Here is an 18,722-nt window from a genome sequence, read left to right on the forward strand (position 1 = left end):
GGGCTGGAAAGCACTGAAGGCAGCACCAGCGCAGAAGGATGGCAATACCATGCCTTCTGCAGGGCTCTGCCCCCTACCGTTTTTTTCGTCATTTTTCCACACCTCCCTACCGCCCTCCCTCAACTTTGCACCTTGGGCGGCTGCCCCACTCACCCTACCCTGGTTACAGCCCTGTTGCCACACAACTCTTTGAAACATTCTGGTGAACCAATTTTGGGTCCTGACTTGCGGGTTAAGAAACCCTCATCTAGACAACTCCTTATACCATGCTTTCAATAAATCTATTTAGGGGAAGACCTATTTTTAGATAACATGCAATTAGTAAAGCTGATTCCCTGTGCCTGGCAGGAGCTGATTCAATGCAGCAAAGTGACCTGACAGTATAAGATAATAACCTAAGTGCTACAATGCCTCTTTCCAGAATCCATTGTCCATGCAACTCATTAGCTGGGTCACACTTCCTGGTGAAGCAACATAATCAACAAAGCAGCATCAGTGTCTCTTACACAACAAGAAGTGAAATAATCACTAACAGTATCAGCATCTCTTTGTTTGTTCTATGGGAATACCATTACAAAATAGACTTGTGTGCGTATTGTGTCGTCCCCGGCCCCCGCCCCCATTAGTTCCAAAGCTATTTAGCTGGTGTCTACAGTATTCCTGCAAAGCTATGAGCTAGAGGAAAAGATTCTACATGCAGAATGCTCTGAGGACCAGACCACCAGGTCCAGCAAAATGAGCAATAAGTTGGCCAGCCAAGGAGAGCTCCAGTAAGCAGGGAGAGATTGAGAGGCTGCAGCTGTTGCTTCTGACAGCTCAGAGAAATTGAAAACTTGGTCCTCTGACAGAGAGATGGTCAGGCTATGCCTCTGATCTATTCCCTAAACTGGAGCCAGCACTAAAAAGAGAATCAGCTTTTCTTCCCAACATTGATGTTAGCACGAGAGCAGGGAGGCATCCCCTCCCTATGCTTCAGAGCTGTATGTTGCACATGTGGAAGAGAGCAGGTGAAGGTAAGGAAGTCATTTTTCAACAGTATAAAGAATACACCTCTAGCCATGGCAGTTCATTACAATACGGACTTCAAATACATGTCAGGGCTACCGGGATTTTTTGGTCTAACAAAAAGAACAGGAGTACTTGTGGCACCTTAGAGACTAACAAATTTATTTGGGCATAAGCTTTCGTGGGCTAAAACCCACTTCATCAGATGCATGCAGTGAAAAATACAGTAGGAAAATACACAGATACACAGAGAACATGAAAAAATGGCTCTTCTTCAAGTGATTGCTCATATCAATTCCAGTTAGGTGTATTTTCCACTGCATGCATCTGATGAAGTAGGTTTTAGCCCACGGAAGCTTATGCCCAAATAAATTTGTTAGTCTCTAAGGTGCCACAAGTACTCCTCGTTCTTTTTGCTGATACAGACTAACCCGTGTTAGAGTCTACCACTCTGAAATTTGGTCTAGCAGTTCTCTTCTGGCCCTGATTTGAGGCTGAATGTAGCAAGCCCTGGACATCAGATCAATGTCATTTTCACTCCCTGGCAGTGGGTTATTCACATGAAATAGAGGTAGGGAGAATCAAGCGGGTAGAGCAATTGGAAGCTGGACAGCTGACTTTTTACTGGGGAAATCAAGAGAGGAGAGCTGTGAGAAGGGTCCATTTAGGATATTTATTCTTTTTCGTTGGTTAACAACAAAGTGTAATTTTAAGGTTGAGAATATATGCACATAGGAGTCGGGAAATTCTTATATAAAGATTCCCACTGGAAAGTTAACTTGGTCACACTGCAAGGATATATTAAAGCACATAGTTGACAACACAAATTAATTCAGTATAAATGTGCCATATGGACTTTTCTCTCCTTTATAGTGCTTCAGTGGAATAGTCACATTTTTATATTAAAAATACAAGATTCTCCTGTATGGAGTAGAATCATAGGGTTAGAAGGGACTGCAAGGGTCATATAGTCTAACCCCCTGCCAAGATAAAGGATTTGTTATGTCTAAACCATCCAAGACAGGTAGCTATCCAGCCTCCTTTTGAAAGCCTCCAGCGAAGGAGCTTCCAAAATGCCCTAGGCAGTCTGTTCCAATCTCCTACTGTTCTTACAGTTAAGAAGTTTAATCTAAATCTGTTATGCTGTAGTTAGCACCCATTACCTCTTGTCCTGCACTCTGTGGCAAGATAGAACAATTTTTCTCCATCTTTTTTATGGCAGCCTTTCAAGTATTTGAAGACCACTATCATGTCCCCCCTTAATCTCTTTTTTCCCAAATTAAACAAACCCAGTTCCTTCAGCCGTTGCTCATATGGCTTACATTCCATCCCTTTGATCATCTCTGTCACTCACCTCTGGATCCTTTCCAGTTTCTACACATCCTTTCTATGCACTGGTGACCAAAACTGGACACAGTACTCCAGCTGAGGCCTAACCAGCACCGAGTAGAGCAGTATTATCACCACCCATGGCTTGCAAGCAATGCCTCTGTTAATGCATCTGTGACACTCTATACCTTGGAGGAGCGCCATTTTCATCATTTATATAAAATTGTGATATTTCAAATAAAGCATGACATGTGAGGTATCATGGCAAAGGTTATGATCTCCTAAATGCCATTGTTCTATCTAAATATGTATATCATTGTTGTGTATGAAATTATGAGATTGTGCTGTATGGCTGTCACTAAAATATGCCGTGAGCTGGGGAACTGCCCAGATATTAGATCCCCAGAGACAAGAATGAGGAAGCTAACCAATGCGTGGGCAGGTGTCGAACAACCATCCACGGCCATTTTCCAGCAAGGGAGTTACAATTCAGGGACTCTACTAGGAGGCGTGGTAGATACACTAGAGGGTAGGGATCGGATACAGAGGGACCTAGACAAATTAGAGGATTGGGCCAAAAAAAACCTGATGAGGTTCAACAAGGATAAGTGCAGAGTCCTGCACTTAGGACGGAAGAATCCCATGCACTGCTACAGACTAGGGACCGAATGGCTAGGTAGCAGTTCTGCAGAAAAGGACCTAGGGGTCACAGTGGACGAGAAGCTGGATATGAGTCAACAGTGTGCTCTTGTTGCCAAGAAGGCTAACGGCATTTTGGGCTGTATAAGTAGGGGCATTGCCAGCAGATCGAGGAACGTGATCGTTCCCCTTTATTCGACATTGGTGAGGCCTCATCTGGAATACTGTGTCCAATTTTGGGCCCCACACTACAAGAAGGATGTGGAAAAATTGGAAAGAGTCCAGCGGAGGGCAACAAAAATGATTAGGGGTCTGGAGCACATGACTTATGAGGAGAGGCTGAGGGAACTGGGATTGTTTAGTCTCCAGAAGAGAAGAATGAGGGGGGATTTGATAGCAGCCTTCAACTACCTGAAGGGAGGTTCCAAAGAGGATGGAGCTCGGCTGTTCTCAGTGGTGGCAGATGACAGAACAAGGAGCAATGGTCTCAAGTTGCAGTGGGGGAGGTCCAGGTTGGATATTAGGAAACACTATTTCACTAGGAGGGTGGTGAAGCACTGGAATGCGTTACCTAGGGAGGTGGTGGAGTCTCCTTCCTTGGAGGTTTTTAAGGCCCGGCTTGACAAAGCCCTGGCTGGGATGATTTAGTTGGGAATTGGTCCTGCTTTGAGCAGGGGGTTGGACTAGATGACCTCTTGAGGTCCCTTCCAACCCTGATATTCTATGATTCTATGATTCTATGACTCACTTGCACAAGGCCAAACCAGGGGAATTGCTCAGGCTTGCCTGGTGACTCAGCAATGCCCACCAGATACGCCTGGACTTATGTTCTCCAAGCACAAGGAATAAGGGCATAAAACAGAACACAGTGGTCCCATGCTTCGCCTTTTCTCTCCCCTCTCCTCCCCCCCCCCCCCCCTTCATTGCAAGCAACAATGAAGACTGAAACTCCAACAGAGGAGACTGGCCCAGGTTTCAAGGGTGAAACCTGAGCATTATGAACTGTAACATCTGAGAAACGGCTAAGAAAACTGCTTGATCGACAGACTGCCTAGTGTCTTACAGATTTAAGATTTAGATTGTTTGTTTATTTTGTTTTCTTTGATAACTAACTCTGACTTTTTGCCTATCCCTTATAATCACTTAAATCTATCTTTTTGTAATCTATACACTTATTTTAATGTTTATCCTTACCAGTGAGTTTGACTGAAATGCTTGGTAAATCTGCTCAGGTTACAAAGGCTGGTGTATGTCCACTTTCTATTGATGAAGTGGTGAACCAATTAATAAACTTGCATTGCTCAAGAAAGGGTTTTGAGCAGTGGAAGACGGTATATTCCTAAAGTACAAGGCTGGGAGCTGGGGAGATTTGGCTGGTGCCTTTCTCTCTGTGATTCATGAGTGGCTTGGGGATCATTCATGCAATCTAGGTGGGTGTGGGGCTCCACATGTGGTTGCACTGAGTAGTAACAGCACCTAGAGGGGTTTGCTGCTTGCCACCAGTAAGGCATTGAGACAGACTACCCAGAATAGTGAGAAAAGGAGGCACTGCAGTCCCACAGTCCCAGGATGCACCCGAGGATCCCGTCACAGCATCTTGAAATTGCATTTGCTTTATTTGCAACAGCATGCCATTGCTGACTCATGTTGAGGTTGTGATCCACCACAACTCCCAGATCCTTCTCAGCAGTGCTGCTGCCAAGCCAGTTATCCCCCATTCTGTATTCGTGCATTTGATTTTTCTTCCCTAAGTGTAGCACCTTACATTTGTCTTTGTTGAGTTTAATTTTGTTGTCTAAAACTAAGGCCCTACCAAATTCACAGTCCATTTTGGTCAATTTCATGGTCATAGGATTTTAAAAATTGTAAATTTCATGATTTCAGATATTCAAATCTGAAATTTCATGGTGTTGAAACTGTAGGTGTCCTAACCCAAAAGGGGATTGTGTGTGTGTATGAGGGGAATGTCACAATGTTATTGTAGGGGGGGTCTTGGTATTGCCACCCTTACTTCTGCATTGCTGCTGGCGGCGGCGCTGCCTTCAGAGCTGGGCTGGTGGAGAGCAGCAGCTGCTGGCCGGAAGCCCAGCTCTGAAGGCAGTTCCACTACCAGCAGCAGCGCAGAAGTAAGGATCGCATGGTATGGTATGGCCTTACTTCTGCACTGCTGCTGGTGGGGTGCTACCTTCAGAGCTGGGCACCTGGCTAAGAGCCGCCACCCTCTGGCCACCCAGCGCTGAAGACACTGCAGAAGTAAGGGTGGCAATACTGTGACCCCCCTACAATAAACTTCCAACCCTCCACCCCCACAACTCCCTTTTGGGTCAGGACCCCCAGTTTGAGAAACGCTGGTCTCCCCTCTGAAATCTGTATAGTACAGGGTAAAAGTACACAAAAGACCAGATTTCATGGTCTGTGATGCGTTTTTCATGGCCAAGAATTTGGTAGGGCCCTATCTATAACCCAATTCTCCAACCCCCGCCTCCCCAGCTTTGTGCATCTGCAATTTGATCAGTATGCTCTCTATTCCTACATCCAGGTCATTAATAAAGATGTTAAACAATACCAAATCCAGAACAGATCCCTGTGGAACCTCCCTCCAATCTGACATCATTTCATGAATAGTTACTCTTTGTTTGTGGTTGTTTAACCAATTATATATCCACTTAATGGAAGTTCTGCCAAGCCTGCATTTCTCCAGTTTATTTATCAGAATGTCATGTGGGACTGTGTCAAAAGCCTTGCTGAAGTCCAAGTATATTATGTCCACCGCATTCCCCCATCCACCAAACCAGTTACTCTGTCAAAGAAGGAAATCAAGCTGTTTTGACATGATTTGTTCTTGGTAAATCCATATTAGCTGCTAGAGCTTACCCCTTAATCCTCCAGGTATTCACAAATTGAATGTTTTCTACATTCTTCTATTAGCTTTCCAGATATCAAAGTCAGGCTGACTGGTCTATAGTTCCCCAGCTCCTCCTTTCCCCCCTTTTTAAAGATGGACACTATGTTAGCCCTTCTCCAGTCTTCCGGGACCTCTCCTGTCATGCATGAGTTTGCAAATATTGTTACCAGTGGCACAGAGATTTCTTCAGCTAATCCCTTCAGTACCATCGGGTGAATAGCATCAGGCCCCGCTGATTTGAATTCATTCAAATTGGTCAGAAGATCTCTGACGTATCCTTTACTTATCCCGATCTGCATCCCTTCCTCTATATTGTCTATGGTAAATTCACTAGTCATCCAGTCACGTTATTCTTTGTGAAAAGACTGACGCAAAGTTGGCATTGAGCAGGTCTGCCTTCCTATCGTCTTCCACTATCAGCTCACCTTCTCCACTGAGCAGCGGACCCACCCTGTCCTTGATCTTTCTTTTAGAAACAAAGCAGTTACTGTAACAATGCTTAAAAACAGCTCCTGACAATGCCATGCAAAAGCTGGTTAGGAAGTCTGTAACAGCAACTCTTCTCTGAATATGGGCTTGTCAAAAAATTACCAAAAACTGGCTAACAATAACCCTTAAATGGCCTATTTATGAAAGGAACATTTAGATATCTGAGGTGATGATGCACCTAGTGTGAATGGAAAATACAGAAAGTGGCTATAGCAAACAGCAAAGTTCAGCAGATATTAATGACAAAAGGCTGACATTACCAGAGCTCATCATCTTACTACCTGAGGAGGGGTAGGCGTGGGGGTGGGTCTCACAGTGGGAGGCGTAGGGTTCCTGCTGCCTCCTCCAGACATTATTTCTTCCGTTATATCTTTGCCCCCCTGGTTTGGATCCCGGATTCGGATCTACAGAATTGGATAGAGAAATATTTCAAATGGGTATTCCCAGTAGACACCATGCTAGGGAGTATACAGAGAAGGAAAGCATGCACAAGTCATATATTTCCCATTACACTAAGTATTAAATACAGTGTAGTCTCTGTCAGTCTATGCCACACAAATCAGACCTATAATTGCAAACTGACATGGCTCTGATTTAAGATGGCATTCTGTGGGCACAAAGAAATGAAGCTTATCTGAATAACTATCAACAAGATGATAAGGCACTCATCAATCATCACAATCAGGTCTAAATGGGAGCATCTCTTCAAAATCTTTCCCAAATCCAGAGGAATAGTGGAACAATTAAGAAAAGAAATCAATCCATGATGGTGCATGACCCTTTAACTAAGGATATAGTTATTCCTACTCTGGATTAAATTTACCAGACATTTACTAGCCATAGGACTAAACATGCTAGCCATGTTGATACAAAAGAAAAAGGCAAAGGTCCATGGGAACACTCTGATAAGAAACCTCGTAACCCCTAAGGTCCTTATATGGTCCTTATCGCTACAGTATCTGAACACCTCATAACCTTTAATGGATTTATCCTCACAACACCTCTGTGAAGGAGGAAGTGTATTATTCTTATTTTACAGATGGGCAACTGAGGCACAGAGAGGCTAAGTGAATTGCCCAAGGCCACAAAAAATATGTGGCAGGACTGGGAATCCTTTTTTACTTCTTGGCAACTTGTCAATAAAATCAATCTGAACTCTATGCCAGATCCTGAGCCTCCGTTGGTGCATCATGGGTTCCCACTAAAATGAATAGCACCAAGGTGGTAGCTAAGAAGTTTTTTAATGAGGTGGTGTGTAGATATGGTACCCCTGAAATAACAGACTCCGATAACGGGGCGGGGGGAGGGGGGAGGCTTTGTGGGAGAGGTTTATACATCAGTGTTACAAGCTTTAGGAATCAAGCAAAAATTTCATATATCATACCGACCCCAGTCCTCAGGTCAGGTGGAGCGCATGAACCGCACCATTAAGGAAGCGCTGCGGAAGGTAGTAAACCACACCGGAAAAGCTTGGCCAGACAAGCTGCCTTTAATTCTGGCAGCTATCCGCAGCAGCAACAGACTAAAAACCAAAATCCAGCCTTTTCAAATCCTACATTAATTCTCATAGTACAATTATAAAATCCTGCTCCTACAGCATTGCCAGCAGATCGAGGGAAGTGATTACTCCTCTCTATTCGGCACTGGTGAGGCCACATCTGGAGTATTGTGTCCAGTTTTGGGCCCCCCACTACAGAAAGGATGTGGACAAATTGGAGAGAATCCAGCGGAGGGCAACGAAAATGATTAGGGGGCTGGGGCACATGAACTATGAGGAGAGGCTGAGGGAACTGGGCTTGTCTGCAGGAGAGTGAGGGGGGATTTGATAGCAGCCTTCAACTACCTGAAGGGGGGTTCCAAAGAGGATGGAGCTAGGCTATTCTCAGTGGTGGCAGATGACAGAACAAGGAGCAATGGTCTCAAGTTGCAGTGGGGAGGTCTAGATTAGATATTAGGAAAAACTATTTCACTAGGAGGGTGGTGAAGCACTGGAATGGGTTATCTAGGGAGGTGGCGGAATTTCCATCCTTAGAGGTTTTTAAGGCCCGGCTTGACAAAGCCCTGGCTGGGATGATTTAGTTGGTGTTGGTCCTGCTTTGAGCAGGGGGTTGGACTAGATGACCTCCTGAGGTCTCTTCCAACCCTAATCTTCTATGATTCTTCTACATGTTCCCTCCCTATATCCCCCTATGAGAGGATGAGAAAGCAAACAAGTGGTGAAGTCACATGGTTTAATGCACTATCAGAAGGTGCTCAGATACTTTGATGAGCATTCTGAGAACCTATATAGAATGTAATAGGCTAATCGTGTCCAGAAGAACTTTTTGACTTTGCACTATGAGCTTTAGTATTGTGTTAGATTTTACTTCATTCTCAGGTTTAAAGAGTATACTGAATACAAATATGCTTGTCAGGATCACTGCACCAGATACGTTTTCTAATCTTTTTATTTTTACGGTCTGAGAAAATGGAAAACACCTCCCTTGTCATACTTTTCTCCGCATTCTTTTATTGACTCTACAGCAACCAGGAGGTGATAATCTGCACATTTTTTTCCAGACAAGGAATCAGTAGCAGAAAAAATACATTTTCCTTGTATAGATGCTTGTAGAATTACTGGATCATATCTCATGTTCAACCAGTCATCTTGCATTTATATCATTGTTGATTCTTTTAGTTCTTCCTTTAATTTTTCCTTTGTTTCTTCAATTGCAGCATTTAGTAGTGTAAGCCTGAGTTTAATTCTGTCTAGAAGAATATATCTAGGGAGAAGGGCTTTAATCATTTTTAAAAACTTCTCATTTTCTGCTACAGTAGAACCTCAGAGTCATGAACACCTCAGGAATGGAGTTTGTTCGTAACTCTGAAATGTTTGTAACTCTGAACAAAATGTTATGATTGTTCTTTCAAAAGTTTACAACTGAATGTTGACTTAATACAGCTTTGAAATTTTACTATGCTGCTTTTAACCGTCTTAGTGCAAATGAAACAAGCACAGAAACAGTTTCCTTATCTTGTCTTTTTTTTAAAAAATGATCCCTTTGTTTTTTTTTAGCAGTTTATGCTGTACAGTATTTGCTTGTGCGTGTGTGCACGTGCATGTCTGTCTGCTTACTTCTGGTTCCAAATGAGGTGTGTGGTTGACTGGTCAGTTCGCAACTCTGATGCTCGTGACTCTGAGATTCTACTGTATATTGAATATAATTTTATTAGCATACAAGACTGCAACTTTCTTATCAAGTTTAAGTCTTTGCATTCGAATTGGTTTTTATGGCGTAACTACTGATTTATCTATGATATTTTTTGGATGTTAAAAATGAACACACTGTTCATAAACGAAGCTGATGGTGAACAGTGGCTTGAAGGCCTGGAAAAGGGACTTAGTATCACAGCTATGTTTTGATGACAAGGGTACAAAAACTGTCTTGCTTGCAGTACCACCCAGTTAAATGTTCTGCTTTTCCATTTCAATAGACAAAGTTTCATCCAATGTCACAGTTGATCTTAAGAAATCAAAAGAAACAGATATCCTGTACTTTGAGATGTAGGAAATCCTTCCTATCTTGCTAACAACTCTCAACAATGTTTATATTTTCCTTTAAGAGAATTCTGTCTTCATTACTTCAGTTGTCCCCTACCATTTCTTCAATTTTAGACATGTTGAGCTAGACAAATTGATACCATGTTTGGTAATCACTAAGCATTAATTTCTCAATTGAAGTATCAATAAGCAGCTTTCACATTTACTACAGTTAGAATAAGAAACCACCACCCAGTAAATTCAATACTGTGAAGACTGAAAAATAAGATGAGCTAGCCAGCTTTATACACAACTGTTACTGGATGCCCTGCCCATTATCAGAAGTTCTAGACTAAGGGTACGTCTATACTTACTTCCTGGTCCGGATGTAAGCGATCTATCTTCTGGGATCGATCCCGGAAGTGCTTGCCGTCGACGCCGATACTCCAGCTCGGCGAGAGGAGTACGCAGCATTGACGGGGGAGCCTGCCTGCCGCGTCTGGACCCGCGGTAAGTTCGGACTAAGGTACTTCGAATTCAGCTACGTTATTAACGTAGCTGAATTTGCGTACCTTAGTCCGAAGTGGGGGGGTTAGTGTGGACCAGGCCTAACAAGGAGCTAAAAGGAAGGGGAAAAAACCTACAAAAGGGTGAGGGAGTAACAATCTGAGTTTAATATTGAATTTTATATCAGTGTGTCCCCTTCAATGTCCCAGCCTTGCTATATCAGACTTAGGAGATCCATAAAGAAAGTACCAGAAGAGTAGGTTCTTACTGTTTTTTTCTCTCTTTTAGCTGGTGGAGGCTGCTGCTGCTGCTGCTGCTGTGTAGGCACTATGATGGGTGCTGACTGATACACTGGCTGACTTGGGTAGAACGGTGTTCCTAGGAAATCACAACAAGATAGAAACACATATTCAGTTCATTTGTAAATGAAGTAAAGTGAAGAGCAGCAAGTGAGTGACAGCCCTCTGATCCTCCCTCCCAGTTTCAATCTCCATTTTCTAAGTAGCCTATGTGCAGTTTCTGCCGCACTTCTATCAAATCAGAATATGACATCACAACATAACAATTGGAGAGAGTCACTATTCCACTTTTTTCATGTGACTGGGGAAATGGCCACATGCATCAACTTTCTAGAGCAACAGAGATTATGCTCCAATACTTCTGTTAGTCTTAAAGGTGCCACAGGACTCTCTGTTGCTTTTTACAGATCCAGACTAACACGGCTACCCCTCTGATACTTGACAACTTTCTAGAGGCCCTGAAAATACTACTGAAATCAGCCAACACTAACAGAAAGGAAAATCTGCCCTTCCTTGCATTTTATTGAGCTGCGAGACCTGTGAGGACTATTTCAAGCACTGAAAAAAATCTACATAGAATTAAAGAAACAAGACTGGACTCTTATCCAGTGTAGAGAAAGCCATAACCAAACTATTCCCTGGAAGTTGCAATCGCAACTGCAACCTATTTTGAAACTGAGCCGGAGAATTTAATTACAACAGTAGCTCTATTCTCATGCTGCAGAACATAAAAAGTACAAACCATGCTTAGTACTGCAAAATACATGTTGCATTGTTGATTAAATTGACAACGCCAATATCCAGCAATCTTTAGGTATCTTTTCCTTTCTGGAAACAAGATGGCTCATATGGCTGAGCAGTCAGTTTTAAAGAATCCTGGGATGCAGCTCAAGGTAAACAAAGGTGACATACCAGAGCTGTCTGATATTTGTGTACTGGAATTCAGGTGAACTCAAAAGACAATCCTGCATTCTTCTGAGGATATCAGCTAGGCCATGTGCCCTGCACTCACATCTAAAGTAATCTGACTTATTTTACAAGAGGGCTAAACTCTGATGAAAATAAAATTAATATGTGGCATTTCCTTGAGGAAATTCCTTATTGCATCAGTTCACACTATATCAAAAGAGGAGTCGGGGAACCTTTCACTCACAGAAGTGAGTGGTAAAATCCAATCAAGCAAAATAACCCTCAGTCTAATGAGATTTGATTTGTGACTTACAAGGGCTATGTTTCTGGAGTGGAAAACTAGACTGCAAAGACCTGAAGAGATTTTCTTCTTCCAGATTGCATGCTCAGACCAGCACTGTACACAACAGCTCCTGACCTGCCAACGTACTAGGCAGGTGGCTGTACAGAAGGAAGCATTTTCAAGCTGTTGAAAGCCAAGGCCACTGGGGAAAACTGCAGAGAATTCTGACCAACAGTTTTGGAGATATGACTTCATTTCCTGAAGACAAGTGACAGAAATGTTCTGACCATTTCTTTCTTTCTAACTGCTTACCTGACCATCATCATCATAATATCTGATTGCCTTACAAACAATAAGTTTATCCTCAAAACCTCCCTGTGAAGAAGGGCAGTGCTATTATCCCCATTTTACAAATGGGGAAATGAGGCACAGAGACACTAACAGTTAGTCTACACTGGACTTTCGTCGGCTTGTCTGATATTTGGATCATGGCTGGTTAGCAGCTACACACAGTACAAGTTTCTCAGGCCAGTAGCAGTTACATGTGTCACACAGCTGGACCAAAAGGCAACAGCACAGTTGCGTAAAAGCAGCTATGTATCCTGTCCTCTTGTGATAAAGAAGGCTTTCAAATTTAAACTATATGCTATCTGATATTAATGGCCACAATTAAATAAGTTCAAGTTCAGCTTCTTTGACTCCAAATAGTCTGATCAGCGCCTAGCACCATGCTTACTCTTTCAGTGAGGAGATAAATAGTATCCCAGGCCTACCTACACATCTAGGAAACAACAGCAGGAGATAAATGCATGATACAGACAAATCTCAATTCACCTATTGTATGCCCTGGCATCCTCTTCCTTGGCTAGACCTTCTCTGCCTGCCTGGAATTAAACAGCACTAACTGTGTTATAGACGGCTGCACTGCAGATGATCATCTCTGGCCTACCAGCTCAGCACATTGAAGCTCAGCAGACAAGGCAGCGTTAGAATAGACTGGGACTGAAAGACTACAGCCCATGTGGCAAGAAATCACACCAGTTCAAAGAACACAAAAGAAACCAGGACAACAACTTTTTCAAACTACAAAATAAAGAAAGGAAAATGCTGTCAGGAGAGTGGGAAGGGATTCAAAAGCCAGACAAGAGAATCAACAGAAAAACAAAAACTTAAAGCTACACCATGTATTCTCCAAGTTACTGTATCAGAATTAGAAAGCCATTGCCACATTTATTTTCTTTATTTCTCCTGCAGTGATGATTTCAGAAATATAAACTGAAATTGTCTCCCTTATGATCAGCCCTTTCCTACTGCCCAATTCATTCACAGATAACACAATCCAGGGTTGGTGACATCACTGTAAACTTTTGGGATAAGTGTACTATTATAAATGTAAGTCACTATCACAATATCATGAGATCAAACTAGCTAGAGACATAAAGGGTAACAAGAAAACATTCTACAAATACATTAAAAGCAAGAGGAAGACCAAGGACAGGATAGGCCCGTTACTCAATGAGAGGGGGAAAACAATAACAAAAAATGTGGAAATGGCAGAGGGGCTTAATGACTTCTTTGTTTCAGTTTTCACTAAGAAGGTTGGCGGTGATTTGACATCTAACACAGTGAACACTAGTGAAAATGAGGTAGGATCAGAAGAGGCTAAAAATAGGGAAAGAACAAGTTTAAAAATTACTTAGACAAATTAGATGTCTTCAAGTCACCAAGGCCTGAAGAAATGCATCCTAGAATACTCAAAAAGCTAACTGAGGAGATATCTGAGCCATTAGCGATTATCTTTGAAAAGTCATGGAAGACGGGAGAGATTCCAGAAGACTGGAAAAGGGCAAATATAGTGCCAATCTATAAAAAGGGAAATAAGGACAACCCGGGGAATTACAGACCAGTCACCTTAACTTCTGTACCCGGAAAGATAATGGAGCAAATAATTAAGCAATCAATTTGCAAATACCTAGAAGATAATAAGGTGATAAGTAACAGTCAGCATGGATTTGTCAAGAACAAATCACGTCAAACCAACCTGATAGCTTTCTTTGACAGGGTAACAAGTCTTGTAGATAAGGGGAAAGCAGTAGATGTTGTATATCTTGACTTTAGTAAAGTTTTTGACACTGTCTTGCGTGACCTTCTCATAAACAAACTAGGCAAATGCAACCTAGATGGAGCTACTATAAGGTAGGTGCAAAACTGGTTAGAAAACCATTCCCAGTCATGCTGGAAGGACATGATGAGTGGGGTCCTGCAGGGATCAGTTCTGGGTCCAGTTCTGTTCAATATCTTCATCAATTATTTAGATAATGGCATACAGAGTACACTTATAAAGTTTGTGGATGATACCAAGCTGGGAGGGGTCACAAGTGCTTTGGGGGATAGGATTAAAATTCAAAATGTCTGGACAAGCTGGAGAAATGGTCTGAAGTAAATAGGATGAAATTCAATAAGGACAAATACAAAGTACTTCATCTAGGAAGGAACAATCAGTTGCACACATAGAAAATGGGAAATGACTGCCTAGGAAGGAATATTGCAGAAAGGGATCTGGGGGTCATAATGGACCCCAAGGTAAATATCAGTAAACAATGTAACGCTCTTGCAAAAAAAGCGAACATCATTCTGTGATGTATTAGGAGGAGTGTTGTAAGCAAGACACGAGAAGTAATTCTTCCGCTCTACTCTGCGCTGATACTGGAGTATTGTGTCTAGTTATGGGCGCCACATTTTAGGGAGGATGTAGATAAATTACAGCGAGTCCAGAGAAGAGCAACAAAAATGATTAACGGTCTAGAAAACATGAGTTATGAGGGAAGATTGAAAAAATTGGGTTTGTTTAGTCTGGAAAAGAGAAGACTGAGGGGGGGACATGATAACTTTTTTTAAGTACGTAAAAGGTTGTTACAAGGAGGAGGGAGAAAAATTGTTTTTCTTAACCTCTGAGGATAGGATAAATGGGCTTAAATTGCAGCAAGGGAGGTTTAGATTGGACATTAGGAAAATCTTCCTAACTGTCAGAGTTGTTAAGGACTGGAATAAATTGCCTAGGAACGTTGTGGAATTTCCATCATTGGAGATTTTTAAGAGCAGGTTAGACAAACACCTGTCAGGCATGGTCTAGGTAATACTTAGTCCTGCCATGAGTGCGGGCAGGGCCGGCTCTAGGCACCAGCAAAGCAAGCAGTTGCTTGGGGTGGCAAATTTGCATGGGTGCAAGAATCCAACATAGGAGCTGAGAACCAACCGGGGTCCCTGGGAGCTGTAGTTCCTTGGTTAGCTCCCTGCCTAAAGAGCCAGCCCTGGAGCAGGGAAAGAACTACATTTCCCAGCATTCCCTCGGCCGCAATTAACAGGAAAGGGAGGGGGAAGGAGTGTGGAACTGAAACCTCATGCTGCAGCTTGCTGTGAGTGGTAGGGACAGAGCCAGCTCTAGGTTTTTTGCCGCCCCCCACCCCAGCCCTGGGTTCCCCCTGCACGCCCGTGTTGTCCCAGCCCTGGACTGTCCCCCGCCAACACCCCCTGCTGCCCCAGCTCTGGCCTCCACCTGCACTCCCCTGCTGCCCCAGCCCTGGGCTCTACCCCCATCCACATCTCCTGCCGCCCCAGCCCTGGGCTCTTCCCCCCCCCACACCCGCACCCTCTGCTGCCCCAGCTCTGTCCCCCACCTGCACCTCCTGCCACCCCAGCCCTGGGTTCTCCCCCAAAGAAAGAACTGGGTGGACTAAATGGACAGTGCCCTCTCTATCTGAAGCCTAGCAAGGGAGGTACGTGGATCCCATTAGAATTTAAAATGAAAAGTAAGGGAGGGGAGGCTCTGGACCTGGGCAGCTTTAGATACAGTACCAGGCATGTAGGAGGATTTCCACTTCTGAGCCATGGAAGCAGAAATTGACTTTTCCTTTCCAGATTTAGCTAATATTCAGAAAGGGAATCTAGCACCTGCCTTCCAGATTTGAACAACCTCAAAATTCAGGAGTGCTCAAGCGCAATTTGGGCAGCTGTTACTTCATTTCTCCCAAATTAAATATACTGATCCACTGTAACTTGCTGTAGAAAAAGTAGAATAAATTGAGCAAGAAATGCTTCCCAGTGGTTATTAGGACTGGAATTGCTATTTTCAACAGCCATTGCTTTTTTTTTAGTTTTAGTTTTATTTGTTTAAAAGGAAGACAGTGATATTCCATTGGCAAATTCCCCATAGAAACAAAGAATGGAACAAAAGAATAATAAAGGCACCTCAACTTTTCCTCATTTATGTAGGACAGTCTTATAATATGCATCCAGATATCCTTCAATCACAGAAGCTGAAAATTGTTCCACTTTACTGCAGTTCTGTAACCATATGGGAACCAATCCTGTCTGTGTTCTGTGCACATCCAAAATTCCTGCTGAATGACCCGCCCTGGGAGCGAGTTACCAGTGACCCAGGGCTGGGGCGGCAGGAGGGTGCAGTTGCGGGGGGGGGAGGAGGGAGAGAGACTAGGGCTGGGGGCGGGGAGCTAAAATTTTTTTTGCTTGGGGCAGCAAAAAACCTAGAGCCGGCCCTGAGTGCGGGGGACTGTTCTAGATGACCTCTCAAGGTCCCTTCCAGTTCTATGATTCTATGATTAACTGTTGCTGAATAAACAAAAAAAAGTCCAGACCTTGGTTCATGACAAGTAAATGATAACTGAAGTGAGAACTTATTTTCATTTAGAGTTTATTTCCTTTAAAGTGAGTCAGCATTTGTTAAAACTACACTATTTTGGGATCCTAAGCAATTTTAATAATTAGTATAACAACCAAACTTTCTACATTTTCAAATACATTGATTTCAATTACAACACAGAATACAAAGTGTACGGTGCTCACTTTATTTTTGATTACAAATATTTGCACTGTAAAAAACAAAAGAAATAGTATTTTTCAATTCACCTAATACAAGTACTGTAGTGCAATCTTTTTATCATAAAAGTTGAACTTACAAATACAGAATTATGTACCAAAAAAACTGCATTCAAAAATAAAACAATGTAAAACTTTAGAGCCTACAAGTCCAATCAGTCCTCCTTCTTGTTCAGCCAATCGCTCAGACAAACAAGTTTGTTTATATTTGCAGAAGATAATGCTATCTGCTTCTTGTTTACAATGTCACCTGAAAGTGAGAACAGGCGTTTGCATGACACTGTTGTAACCGGCGTTGCAAGATGTTTACATGCCAGATGCGCTAAAGATTGATATGTCGCTTGATGCTTCAAGCACCATTCCAGAGGACATGCATCCATGCTGATGACAGGCTCTGTTCGATAACGATCCACAGCAGTGCGGACCAACACATATCCATTTTCATCATCTGAGTCAGATGCTACCAGTAGAAGGTTGATTTTCTTTTTTGGTGGTTTGAGTTCTGTAGTTTCTGCATCAGAGTTTTGCATTAAGACTTCTGAAAGCATGCTCCATACCTCATCCCTCTCATATTTTGGAAGTCACTTCAGATTCTTAAATCTTGGGTTGAATGCTGTAGCTATCTTTAGAAATTTCACATGGGTATCTTCTTTGCATTTTGTCAAATTTGCAGTGAAAGTGTTCTTAAAACGAACAACATGTGCTGGGTCATCATCCGATACTGCTATAACATGAAATATATGGTAGAATGCGGGTAAAACAGAGCAGGAGACATATAATTCTCCCCCAAAGAGTTCAGCCACAAATGTAATTAATGCATTATTTTTTAACGAGCGTTATCAGCATGGAAGCATGTCCTCTGGAACGATGGCCTAAGCATGAAGAGGCATATGAATCTTTAGTGCATCTGGCATGTAAATATCTTGCAACGCCAGCTAAAACAGTGCCATGTGAACGCCTGTTCTCACTTTCAGGTGACATTGTAAATAAGAAGTGGGCAGCATTATCTCCCATAAATGTAAACAAACTTGTTTCTCTTAGCGATTGGCTGAACAAGAATTAGGACTGAGGGGACTTGTAGGCTCTAAAGTTTTACATGGTTTTGTTTCTGAGTGCAGTTATGTAACAAAAAAAAAAAATCTACATTTGTAGATTGCACTTTCGTGATAAAGAGATTGCACTACAGTGCTTGTCTGAGGTGAACTGAAAAATACTATTTCTTTTATCATTTTTACAGTGCAAATATTTGTAATAAAAATAACATAAAGTGAGCATTGTACACTTTGTATTCTCTGTTGTAATTGAAATCAATATATTTGAAAATGTAGAAAAACATCCCAAAATATTTAATACATTTCAATTAGTATTCTATTATTTAACAGTGTGATTAATCGCGATTAATTTTTTTAATCGCAATCAATTTTTTAGTTAATTGTGTGAGTTAACTGCGATTAATCAACAGCCTTAATAATAAATAATAATAATAATAATAATAATGATTAGACAGTGAATAACAAACAGCCAATACTCTTGTTCACACATGAATACTCCTTTTTGCACATGATTAAGAATATTTGTATGAACTACAGCTATTCTGCTAACATTCATGCAAACAAAAATTGTGTGCATGTATGATCACAGAGTGATTAATCAGAAGCACAACAAGCTCAAATTTAGCAGCTGTTTCGAATTCAAACGAATTATTTTGGCTTTACAATATTAAACCAGCTGTAGAAAAATAACAAACCCAGAAACATCTCCCCACCCCAAATATCCAGCAACACCTTCCTTCCCCAAACCATGCACAATCCTCCACCCTGCTTACCGTAGGCATTGGGGAATTCTCCAGGACCCGGGCCTGGATAAAATGGGCCTGGCCCTGGTGGCTGAACAGGATACTGCTGTGGAGGCCCAACATAAGGAGGGCCACTATGACGATAC

At 42.3% G+C, this 18,722-nt stretch overlaps 1 protein-coding gene across 3 annotated transcripts in view; it reads right to left on the reverse strand.

The window, feature by feature from the left end:
• The window catches only part of EIF4G3 (eukaryotic translation initiation factor 4 gamma 3), a 437,959-nt gene that overhangs the window by 173,019 nt on the left and 246,218 nt on the right, over positions 1–18,722 (reverse strand). For all 3 annotated transcript variants that reach the window (XM_065421392.1, XM_065421390.1, XM_065421391.1), the window contains 3 exons: positions 18,607–18,721; positions 10,663–10,772; positions 6,649–6,771 (listed from right to left, as the gene is read on the reverse strand). In XM_065421392.1, the coding sequence (XP_065277464.1) occupies positions 6,649–6,771; positions 10,663–10,772; positions 18,607–18,721 (348 nt within the window). The remainder of the gene's footprint in view (positions 1–6,648; positions 6,772–10,662; positions 10,773–18,606; position 18,722) is intronic.

This window comes from Emys orbicularis, chromosome 22 (assembly GCF_028017835.1).
Source record: "Emys orbicularis isolate rEmyOrb1 chromosome 22, rEmyOrb1.hap1, whole genome shotgun sequence".
NCBI lineage: Eukaryota > Metazoa > Chordata > Testudines > Emydidae > Emys > Emys orbicularis.